Source organism: Hesperophylax consimilis, chromosome 17 (genome assembly GCF_061612785.1).
Source record: "Hesperophylax consimilis isolate HC1 chromosome 17, BYU_Hcon_1.0, whole genome shotgun sequence".
Taxonomy (NCBI): domain Eukaryota; kingdom Metazoa; phylum Arthropoda; class Insecta; order Trichoptera; family Limnephilidae; genus Hesperophylax; species Hesperophylax consimilis.
In genome coordinates, this window is record NC_142852.1 from 623,970 (window position 1) to 637,063 (window position 13,094).

The 13,094-nt window shown below is 36.0% G+C and overlaps 1 protein-coding gene across 1 annotated transcript in view; it reads left to right on the forward strand.

The window, feature by feature from the left end:
- LOC149415714 (lysosomal alpha-mannosidase-like) overlaps positions 1 to 13,094 on the forward strand; it is an 80,954-nt gene that overhangs the window by 62,760 nt on the left and 5,100 nt on the right. Inside the window, exons 13-20 of the mRNA XM_089641650.1 lie at positions 58 to 305; positions 1,142 to 1,272; positions 2,504 to 2,585; positions 3,362 to 3,480; positions 4,903 to 5,054; positions 6,858 to 6,982; positions 8,274 to 8,400; positions 9,708 to 9,817. Of these exons, the coding sequence (XP_089497776.1) occupies positions 58 to 305; positions 1,142 to 1,272; positions 2,504 to 2,585; positions 3,362 to 3,480; positions 4,903 to 5,054; positions 6,858 to 6,982; positions 8,274 to 8,400; positions 9,708 to 9,817 (1,094 nt within the window). The remainder of the gene's footprint in view (positions 1 to 57; positions 306 to 1,141; positions 1,273 to 2,503; positions 2,586 to 3,361; positions 3,481 to 4,902; positions 5,055 to 6,857; positions 6,983 to 8,273; positions 8,401 to 9,707; positions 9,818 to 13,094) is intronic.

The window sequence follows — 13,094 nt, forward strand, 5'->3', positions numbered from 1 at the left end:
TGAACACACACATAACCTAACTTAACATAAATTTAAAAACTACCTTTTATTTCTCAGGAAATCAGATTCCAACACAGTTGGTCACCATTCCGAGCAGTTCCGTCCTTCAGCTTATACGAGACTCGATAGCCACTGAAGAACTGGTATTCCTGGCTGCCAATTTGCCGCCGCTGGGATACAGGTCATATTACGTGACCTCCGCACAGAGTCAAAGGTCGGGCGACAAACAGAAAGAACTGGGAGAAAATGTGGTCGCTGATGAGACAAAACTGGCGGACGATGATGAAAACTCCATCGGGAATGACGTAAGTACAAATTTAACTAACTAATCATCTGCAGGGGTAGGCAGAGAGGACGGACTGCCAAACAACACGGTCTTGGGATACACTCCTTGCTCATTCACATTCATACATTCTCTTCCATTACTCTGACTCTTGACAGTATCTGATTCCCAACTTCTACTGTTTGAATTTGCGTAATATGTTTTCCTTACACTACTTTCATCGTTTATTCGCTCTACATGCCCAAACTATCTTCCGAAGTTACCTTTCTTATTCCAATGATTATGTTTACATCAGCCGTGCATTATTTCTGAATCTCCACTTTGTTTTACCACATATACGCCTCAGGGATCTCATTTCAAGACCATTCAGTTTACTTTCATCGTTCCTCTGTCAGCTTCATGCCTTATTGCAATACATCAGGGCTGTTATCAGCACTCTGTTGTGGACTGCTAGCTTGGCTTCTCAAGTACGAATTTATAAGATTTAATTATTGACTAGCAGTCCACTTTGGAGTGCTCATACCTATTCTAATATATGGAAGTGATTTGATCAATTGACTAAATGCCGCAGAGATGATATCCCTAAATCCCTGTGTACTAAAATAATGCATGACCAAATGGCTTATTCGTTGACTTATGATCCGGCAATTGATGAATGCTTTTTATTGATTAATGAATGACTGGTCAGTAGCTGAGTTGGCATCGCGTCTGGTTCCCACCCAATCGTCTTGAGTTCAATTCCTCCAACGTAACCCATTTTACGCTTACTGTGATGGTAGTAGGAGATTTTCATATACTGTCAGGTTATTCGTAACACGGGAATGTTTCTTTCCAAAAAATAAACAAAAAAAATTCCAGCTCCTGAGGCTATTCGTGGACCCCCAAACCGGTTTCGTCAGCAGCCTTTTCATCGCCGCTAAGAACCTCACTATCCCCCTGCGACAGGAACTTCTTTACTATCTGGGTGAGGGAGGAAACGATAACGGCAGGTAAATAATCACATACTTTTCATATCATAGTTAATAAATATATATAAATCAACCAACGGTGGTCCACGAAGGGAGCCCTGTGGTACACCGCGAGTTATTCATTTGAGCAATCTATCTGACTAATTAACTAACCGGATTATTATTCCATATTTGTAATAAGCATTTGCTTTGTGGCTCGTCATAATTTACAATAAAAAGATTTAAATTTGTTTTAGACCACTTTAATTTTAATTACACTCTACCGGTTTTGGAAGCACCTTTCCTTCGTCAGGAGAATATTAAAACTAACATATGATTCAAAATATTGACAGATATATACGAAAAATATATAATTTAGGTGTTTGAGTGGGAGGTTAACAAAGGGGGAGGGATAATTGCGGGAATTCCGGCAATAACAGAGCGGTTTACTGGAAATATATCTAGAATGGGACTAAACGATAAATTAATTTGGTTATTCAATATACTAGAGTTATTATTTAGGGATTTTTTGATTTCATGGGCTTCTAAGTTATCTAATCTTTTGCTTTTTTGTGAAGGATTCTAACCCCTGTGTCCTTATTAAAAGTATGATTGGTTTGACACCCACTCAAACATCTAAATTATTTTTTTTTTGTATATATATCTTTCAAAATTTTGCATCATAGGTTAGTTTCAATACTCTCCTGACGAAGGAAGGTTGCTTCCGAAATCGGTAGAGTGTAATTAAAATTAAAGTGGTCTAAAACAAATTTCTATCTTTTTATTGGATTATGATTCGTTTATCGCATATTTTCTATTTGGGAGGCGGGTATGGGTACCATCGTCACGGGAACCATTTTTTGGGTAACGAACACCTCTGCTATAGGTGGCCCCAAGTGGTTCATTACGTTTGCTGACTTAGCAGGGGTGCCCGGGTTCATTGGGTGAGGTTTGTTCAGGATGCATCTGCCCACCAACTGCGTGACGGGTGGGATCGATTGAGGACGGATGATGTAGACACTTTTTGACAACTTCACCCGGACTCGACCCAACGCCTAGTATCGCAATGGGAGGGATAGATTCATACGATTCGTACACACCCCTCACACCTTTTTTCCTTCCTAGAGCTTCCTATCCTCCCTTTTCCTCCACACCGCATCCTAAAAGATGAAGGAAATTATTTTCCTCATGTACTCCTCTGTGGGGTTAATCTAAACAAAAATATTTATGAATGTATATTATCAGAATGACAAAAAAATATATTAAATTTCAGATCTTCCGGCGCTTACGTCTTCAGACCAAGAGGCACAAACACTTCGCAAATTTCGACTAAACCACTAAACACTATTCATAAGGTATGTATCCACTTTTATTAACCAAAACATATCTGTATGTCACTTTTATACCTCAACTTCTTGAAAAGACAAAAATACCAGATGTTTTGAAGGCTTTCTGCAAACAATATAACACGTATTTCTTAGTTTGTCAAAATTTTAATGATACAAAAAAAAACAACAGTATAAAAGTGTAGAACGACATGTTATCAGGGCCAGCCCAATGCGGGCGCAATTGGAGCAGTCCGCTCCGGGCGCCGAATCGCCAAGGCGTAACATAGCCCCAATATATAGCCCTTAAGATTATTTTTGCTCTGGACAGAGCATTAGTGTGATTTTGTATGAATGGCAGTGAATCCAAATCTCTAGAGTGAGGGAAAATTGCCTGGCAGCCACCTTGTATCCTCTTCCCTCTTCCTCTTCTATCTGTCTTCCTCGGGCGTCCCCGAATTCGGCTACTGATGTATATTGAACTATTATTAATTTCTCTGTATCATTTACAGTAAGCCTGTATTATGTACAACTGTCTTACTGACATCATTCACAAATAGCCTGTATTATGTAAAACTGCTTTACTGACATAATTTTACTTTCCCTATATAATAACGGTGACGAATACAAAAAACTTTTGTCAAACATTATTTATTGAATTATTTTTTGTGTAAAATTTAATGGCTCTAGGGTAGTCTTGTAACAAGAACCCCAGCGTACAAGATTATATGAAAGCATTGATTGAATAAGCGCGTACATTATGTGCTATTTTTTTACATTACGTGATGCGTTATCATCTCTTTCAGGGACCTTTAGTAGAAGAGCTGAACCAACGCTTCTCGGAGTGGGCCTCTCAGACCATCAGGATATACAAGGACAGCAACCATGTGGAGTTTGAGTGGGTGGTCGGACCCATCCCTGTGGAGTGAGTACCCTTCTAGTCATCCTGTCATCCTATCATCCCATTGTCGTGTTATAAAGTCATTCTATCATCCTGTCATCCCGCGGAGAAACTGTACCAGTGGAACTCAGAACATCAGGATATACAAGGATAGCAACCATGCGTAATTCTAGTGGGTGGTCAGACCCATCTCCTTGGAGTGAGTCATCCCGGCATCCTGTCAACCCATCATCCCGTCATCCGGTCACTCGCTCACCCCTCAACTCGGTAATCATGTCATCCGGTCATCCCGTCATCATGTCACCTGGTCATCAGACATCTGGTCACTCACAATATGCTGTATTTATAGTGCTAGTATCTAGTCACCTAGTCAGCTAGTCTTATTATCTGGTCATTTAAGATGTGCTGTATTGGTTGTTTGACGGCCTCCATGGTCGAGGGGTATGGCTCTCGACTAATAATCCGAAGGTCGCCAAGATTTCGTGGAAGATATTCTCAGTATCGCCACGAAGACTACCATTATCTATTGAAGACTACTGGTTGCGCCAATGCGCAATAGACATTAACTTATACATACATCTCATGCACACATACACACATACCTGCGACCAATGTACTGAGATAGTATTATTGTCCTTTGTCCTACCTTCCTTTCCATTCCTGCTAATGTGTATGTGCCCTTTGGTAATCAGTATGTTGCAATAACCCGAATCGCTCACAATAACCGCATCCGCGCGAGATTTCATCTCTCTTATCTTATTACCTAATTATTCCCGCCGATATCGTGCAAGCCGCTCCGTGTTAAGTGACATTGTTGTGAGGAGAAAAGGCGGGAAGAAACGAGTGCCCTTTCCTAATGGTGAGTCCTTCCTTTATCCGTACAACAAATATTGTCTTATGTGCAGTGGTCATTGCTCAATCATCCAAGGTCCTTCGACAATTATTTCTTACACTATCATAAAAACAACTTCATAACTTCTTATACACCAACTACAATTCAAAGTTGAAACGTTGCTTGAAATGGCTTTAACCGTGTTTGGTGACAAGGTCTGAATAGCTAAGTACTCCCCCACCTTCCTCTACCCCATCTCCTTCTTCTCCGCAGTACCTTCAGCCTCACAACATACCCCGATTGGGGATGCCTCACTGACTTCAGACGATTGGGAGCAGTTGGGATAGCATCTAGTCTACAAGTCATCATGTTATCCTGTCACCCAGTCATTCTGCCATCATGTCATCCAGTCATCCAGTCATTCTGTCATCATGTTATTTAGTTTTTTAACTCGTGTTGTATGTTGAAGAGACAGCATCTAGTCTGTAAGTCATAAAGTCATAAAGTTATCCTGTCATCATGTCATCCTGTCGTCTTGTCATCAAGTCATCATGTCATTCTGTCATCCAGTCATCCTTTTTATCTAGTAATTTGGCATGTGTTGTACATTGCAGGGACGGCATCGGCAGGGAGGTGATCTCCAGGTTTTCAACTGGATTGGACACGGCGGGAACCTTCTACACGGACGCTAACGGAAGACAACTGCTGAAGAGGGTCAGGGATAAGAGGGCCCACTGGGACGTGGAACTATTGGAACCTGCATCAGGTAATTCCTGACACACCCTAATAACATGCCCGACAGGGTGGACCAACAAAATTTAAAAAAAATTAATAGAAAATGAAAAATTAATCCATTCGCTTATAATGTACGATATTATGAAATAACAGTTGACACGTGAAAAATCTTGGGGTATTAAAATTATAATTTTGAAAAAAAAGAAAATTAATTTAACATTTTGGTAAAATATTTTATTTATTTGCAGATATGTTTATTTTTCTCCGCTAATGTGATTTTTTCAAACAAATCGTTCCAATGATGAAAATGACACTTAAACTCCAAGCAAATCTGAGTGTTATAATTCATTGAACCAGTGTTACAGACAGATATACAACTGATATTTATATTGTTGATTCTTTTGATTTCATATCTAATAGTGGATTGATTATATTCATTTGTTCATATTAAATTCATTTGTACTTGTGTTGTTATATGAGGCTTATACTGCTTCTTACATATTTATATGTATACAATTCTGTAATTTAACCAACTTATCATTTATTGTTAATTTATCGTCAACATTATACATACCTACATACTGTTTACCATTGTACCATGTTATTGCAAAAATGTTGTCATTATGTACCTGCTGACAAACTACATAAGTAGTTTAGCAGGTTTAAATGTTAATACATAAAAAATTAAAAACTAAAAAAAAAACATTTTATAAAATAAAACATATGAAATAGGTACCATAGGCTTCGTGGAATAGTTACCACATACTTAATTAAATAGATACCACATGCTTCATGAACTAGTTACCATATGCTTCATTAAATAGTTACCATTTGCTTCATGAACTAGTTATGCTTCATGGAATAGGTACCATATGCTTCATGGAATAGGTACCTTATGCTTCATGAAATAGATACCATAATATGCTTCATGGTATTCCATGATTGAACCTTTCATTTGATTTTTATTGATTAATGAATGACTGGTTAGTGGCTGAGTTGGCATCGCGTCTGGTTCCCACCCAATCGTCTTGAGTTTAATTCCTTCATTGTAACACATTTTCCGCTTACTTTGATGGTAGTAGGAGATTTTCATATACTGTCAGGTTATTCGTAATACGGGTATTCATTCATTAATCAATAAATGATGGTTACACAAACTTCATGAATTTTTTTGTTTGTTTTAAAATACAAAATAAATCAAAATATGGTAATTAAAGTTCCGCAAGATTTTTTAAAATTATTTTGACAGCTATTTGGGAGCCACCCCTGGGCTAGAGCCCAATCCTTTGATAAATCTACTTGATTCTGTGCAAAGGATGGTGGTCCATCTGATTGACAATCCGCTGTTAACAGACCGATCGCCATATTTATATTAAAGATGTAATGTATGTTATGTCTGTTCTACAGGCATTTCAATTAAGCATGCTCTAAGGAATTAGCAACATTGATCACTTGGACACCGGTAAACGTACGCGAAACTCTCGTTCACAGTTGATGTAGGCTTCCTCGAGAACGAGACGTTTCTTCTACTCGTTTTTGCGAAAGTCGTCTCGCATGTAGAACGAGCTACCGATGGCATCCTTTCATATAATACAGGACTCTTCAATACCTACATTAATAAATCCCTTCATACAGCCCCTACCGTAACCAACCTCACAATGCTGCCCAAACGGGTGGCGATATTGTTTTCTTTCTACACTGTACAGACAGTGGCGATCTTGTGAAGTGTTGCACATATAAAAAAATATACATAAATATATTTTAACGCCGAATGTTACAGTAAGAAAAACTGACAAATTTAACGAAATTAAGTATTGATTGTTTTAAATTTTAGGAAACTACTATCCAGTTACCTCCGTCATTAACTTGCGTGACCAGACCTCTGGGCTGGAGGTCTCTGTGCTCACTGACAGGGCCCAAGGGGGGTCATCACTCAAGGACGGAGAACTGGAACTTATGGTAAGTCCTTCCATAAGTAATCCCAAAATATGTCAACTCACACAACACCTCCTGTGTAACAATGCAAATAAATATTCGTCGGCCTCCATTATACATATCCTGTTGTCATTATCATTAATCAAGTTAATCAGTTCTTATAACAACCAGTAATTAGAACTTTATATTATGTGATTTGAGTGCAGTGTGTTAAAAGTGAATAATCTAAAATTTTGCTAAAAAATATTCGAAATTCGCTCGCGATGAACTTGGGACGAGTACGCCAGTAGAGGTACGCCAGATGTTTTCAACGGAATTCTCGGAAACTCTGAAGGCCCTAGCAAATGTTTCGCTAAGCCCAGGGTATTTTATTATCCCGAACGTCGCTTTTTATTGCGGGCAAAATGCACCACTTCAACAATCACAGAGATGTATGATGGACTCGCCGAACGTCACACCGGTGCTGCCAAAGTCTGTTATCTATGTAAGGGTATTGTGTCAGCGCTTAATAAGCAGCAGACACTTACCTGAACGGATGACGAACCTCGTGCTGGCACTGATGGTGGACGCGGTGGACTCTCTCGTTGCAGCAGCTGGTCCAGTTTCTTCACCACCTAAGATTCTTGATGCCGAGTCTCCATCTTCTATCTTGGTGTCACCTATTCCTGTACCTACTCCATTTTACTTAACTTAACTTCACTTTATATTTGTAATATCTTTATTATCTGTAATATCTGCATCAACTGTAAAGCGCCCCTGAGGTCATATTTCACAAAAGCGGCGCTATATAAATTGTCCAATAAAAAATCGTTTATTCTGCAGTCCATATTTTCCCATTCAGTTTATTTCTGTGATCTAAATTTCTATTCATGGAGAATAACCTCGCAGCTTAATTTGTTGGCTTTTGAAAACATCTCATATGGTCTCATAAAAATAGCGGTCTTCCTTACTATTGTGGTGTGAAATATGATCTAAATGGGGTTAGAAAAGGAAAACACCACGCTTTATATTCAAATATAGAAGTTAACCACAGAAAATACATGAAACCTAAGGTTTCGACCACAATTTGAGAACATTTTTTCACATTTAAAAAACATTTTTAGTTTTTGGATACGTTCAGAAATTTTCCATTTATTTAAATTTTATTGCAAAATGGAAATCTGGCCGAAATATACCAGAATAAGGGGCCAATTCTTTGAATTCTTTGAATTCTGTGAATTTGTTTAATTATGCAAGATGTCCGTTTTATGATCTAAGATGTTCGTGTCTACTGTGTACCGCGTCTGAAATAATAACTATTATGTGCTTGTTGTAGATCCACAGGAGGTTATTGCACGATGACGGGTTCGGAGCGGGAGAAGCACTTAACGAGCAAGACAGGGGAAGTGGGCTGGTAGCCAAAGGAACTCACTACCTCCATATTGGAGACTCTCAAGATAAGGGTAAATATAATAACAAATAATATTAATAATATTTGGATGATTTGTATAGCGCCGTTTTTGTGCAAAATTAATACATGTAATACATTTTTACAATGATCTATGTTAGTCTTACTAACTACACATGGAGATAATATACATACAGTACAATACTTACCTTGGAGATCACTTGAGATTAACACTTAATTAACATTAACTAACTGTTTATCAGCGAAATTCAGATACAGAATTTAGGACGTAATTGGAAAATTGGATATAATTGGACTTTGTCTCAGGAATGGTATATTTAATTTAAGGGTGCGACAGCTTAAAAAGGTATTTTTTAGTTTTGACCTGAATTCTGTTGGACTTGTTGTGGATCTTAGTTCTGGAGGGAGTTTATTTCACGCCTTCGGTCCAGATACTCCGAAAGCGCGATCACCAAACTTAGTATTTGGCTTGCGTTTAGGTTCCATCAGTCTGCCTACAGCTGATGATGTTGCTGATCTAAGAGTTGACTGCCTCAGACCAGTGTTTTCCGGAACGCATAGTTCAGAGATGTAGGGTGGGGCCATTTCATTGATGGATTTAAACACCATCCAGCTCAATTTGTACTGGTACATATTGAATTATTTGGCGGGTTGGAAATAAGCCGGCGTGGCTCAGTGGTCCAGAGCATCTGAGCGGACATCAGAAGGCGCGGGTTCAATATTTAGTATGTAATACGCGGGGAGATATTTTCAATTTGTATTGATATTAGAGGCGACTAATTATTGCTTATAATAATTTATTATCCTTTGTGCTATGCATAAAAATCTTGTATTATAAACATTAGTTTTTACAAAAAATTTCCATGAGAACGTATAGTGAATTCCCACGATTTATGCATCTCATAGATTTGCTCTCCGAAACGCACCACGAAAGTCTCCAATCTAGGACAAATGGGCCCCTTCAAGTAACAGCTTTTAAAATCATGAACTATTACATTGACAGTCCTCTTGGAATGCTATAAATTGTTTGTACCGAACAACTACCGTCAGGGCCGACGCCACGACTTGCTCTGTATTCCACACGGAAGAACGGACGTTATGGCCCAGCATAGCATGACAAGAGGTATGGTGCTGCTAAATGATACCTCTAGGTCTCTTGACATTTTCAACATTGGCCTTGAGGATTTCAAATGTCATTTTAGCCAAAAACTCTAAAATATCGGTAATTGTAAAATGTTTCATTTTAAGCTTAGTATATTTGATGTGTATTGTAATAGGATTATATCAATCTGTAATGCACAAAAAAAAATCATTAAAATAATAATAAATGTTTATTTGTAGGTGCCGTGACCAGGAGACAGTTGATCTTAGCAAAGCAGTTGGAACCAACCGTTTTCTTTTCTAACACAGACGAAATACCCTTCATCTTCTGGCAGCAAGCAAGGAACGAGGTAACTTTATATATGTGACGACAAATGTATTTTAAAAAATGGTCTGTAATTTTTATCGAGGTTTGATCTGAAACGGGAAAAACGAAGATTGATGAATATACTTCCTTACATGGTGATTTCTGGTCAAGACCAAAAAACACGTTGGTATCACTTTTTAAGTTTTTTTTTTATTTTTATTTTATCTAAACGCCCATAGGGCTTTTACATTTAAAAATGTACATCTTTATTTTTTAGTTATGCCGATTACATTAAAAAATCAATGTTAGCCAAATATAAGTTACATAAAATATAAGATAAACTAATGAATATAAGACAAGGTTTTATGCATAGCACAAAGGATAACAAATAATTAGTCGGCTGAAATATCAATACAAATTGAAATATCTCCCGAGTAAAAATAAATGCCGCCGACGGGAATTGAAACCGTACCTTCTGATGTCCGGTCAGGTTCTCTGAAACCGCTGAGCTATTTCAGCTTATTTCCAACCCGCTAAATGATTCAATATGTACTAGTACCTCAGTCAACAATTAATGCTTATTATATTTTTTCCACCTGTAAAAACCAACTTTATTTTTGTTGGAAAGGCTTTGTTAGTGCTAAATTTCTCACTAGATGGCGTCGAGACATATAATATCTTCTATTTATTAGTGAAATATTTTTGACTTGTCAAATATTATTATTTTTTAATGATAAACTAATGTTTATAAGACAAGATTTTATGCAAAGCACAAAGGATAACAAATAATTATAAGCAATAATTTGAGGCGACTAATTATTAAGAATTTAAAAATATATAGGTATGATATATTACAAATAAGTGAGACAAAAATATAAAATCTGCCAAAATTCTCCAATTCAACGATAATGATAATAAGAAGGTTTAAAATTAGTTGAAAACAATAGTTTACAAAGTAGGTAGAAATAGTTCGCACATACTCCGTTTAAAGTTTGCCAAGTTCAAATTATTGTCAAATACATTTATATTGTTAAGTATTTTTTACCAAGACTTTGTAAACGTTGTATTGGAGAATGAAAATTATAGTTGGAATGAGATGTATGATGTATGTATGTAAAAGGTTAATATTTGCCTAGTTGTTCGTGTAGGTATGTGTAGATTTATTTATTTATTTATTGCATCTCACTACCTATACATAAAACACGTAGGTTTTCACATAAAAATCAACCTCACTAGGCCTAAGCCTGTATCGAGGTTAACAATTTACATTTGAGTGAAGCAAACATAAGAGTAATCACAAACATAAAATAATTCTACATACAAACACAAAATATTATAACATTAAAGAAGAAATATGTATTAGATGTGTTACCAGATGGTTAATTTGACAGTATATTGTAACAATATTTGAACCATAACTAATATTATTTCTCACAATTTTAATTGCATCCATAAAAAATATTTCAACTAATTGTAAATGTGAAAGCTTAGAATTAGTTACAGAATATGTCTATCTTGGTGTTACAGTAGATTGCTTTTTCAAATGGGACAAACATATTAAAAAAACCTGTAAAAGGCTCAGATCAATTGCTGGCAGAATGTACATGTACACATTAAATGTTTTCCTATCAATTGAAACACTTAAAATAATTTATATGTCAATGGCAGAATCGATTATAAGATATGGATTAACCATATGGGGAAATACTACTATAACCAATCTGAAACAAGTCCAAGTTGTACAAAACGCAATTGTAAAATTACTAGCGTCCCTAATATTTTTAAACAGAGACATAATACACCGTTGCTGCTTCAGAGTGCCAAAATTTAACCTGTTAAGGCTATTCTATGGCAAAAAATAATAATTCAGTATATATTTACCCCGCAGCATAAAGAGAACTTAGAACATAAATACAGTACTAGATTCACGCGCAATGACGGGTTAATAGTCCCAAAATTTAATAATAAATACGGACAGAGAACGTTTGAATACAACATACCGAAGATATTTAATTTATTACCTGACACTATAAAGCAATGTAAGTCTATGAATAAGGTTAAATATATGGTAAAAAATTGGCTATCGGAAAAAAAATATTTACTTTAATATGTATGAAAAAATGTTGAATCTGTAATTGAACAATCGTCTGTCAATATAAAAACCTTAATTAACTTTTTAAATTTAACTAAGGAATTGGTAGACTTAATATGATTTGGAAGAATATTAAACATAAGTGGTGCCTGATATAAATAGTTTCTTTGACCAAAAGAAGTTTAAGTATGTACCGCTACAAAGTTCAATGTAGAGCTTATTCTAGTTGTCCGCGTTTGTTGTGTTCTTTCAGCAAATTTATTATTGATAAAAAAATCTACGCAGTATTTGAGTGATATATAGCTGTTTTATACACATAACATTACATTCCTTATAAAGTAGGTTGGATGGATAACAGATTTATTTGTACATCACTTTAAGGATCAATTTTTGAGTAATATTTAGTGGTTCAACATTGGACTATAGACATGATCCCCAGCATACTATGTTATAAGAAAGTTGAGATTGAACTAAGTCAAAATAGACAGTTTTTAATTTCTCTTTGTCCAATATGTGTCGAAGTTCTTTAAAATTAAATGTAAGACTCCTGATAATCTTTGTCAACATTTATCTATATGGTAATTCCATCTTAAAAATTCATCAATTTTTAGACCTTTAAATTTATTTATTAAATGCAGAAGTTCACAACAATCGAATTTAGAGTTCAATAATTTTAATAAAAAAGTTAGGTCGTTTATTTTTCTTCTATTTTCTCATGTTGGAATATTTAAAAGATTCAATAACGACAGGTAATTTATGTGTTCTAAAGGGATGTTAAGTTAAAAATTTACGAACCGTAGAAATTTTCTTTGAATTCTTTCAACATCATTAATATGTACATTGAAGAAAGGCAATCAGGCTTCTAACAAGGGATGTGTTCAATAGTTTTATGATTTTTAAAGATACAAAGTTTTTAATTGTTCTTATTATAAATCCTAATGTATTCCATACCCTTATTCACAATTTGGTGAATGTGGGCCGGAAAGTCTAGTTTATCATCCATTATTATGCCAAGATCTCTCATTTCCTTTACTCTTTCTACGTTCTTCGTAATGCGAGATCATTTACTAATGGAATTGCAATACGGAGAACATATGAAGCACTTGTCCGCAGCATCCTGGAATACAGCTCCATTATTTGGGCCCCTTCTGAACAAAACCATATCTTAGAAATAGAAAAAGTACAAAAAAGGTTTATGCGTTACCTGTATATGAGGGAATATACATAC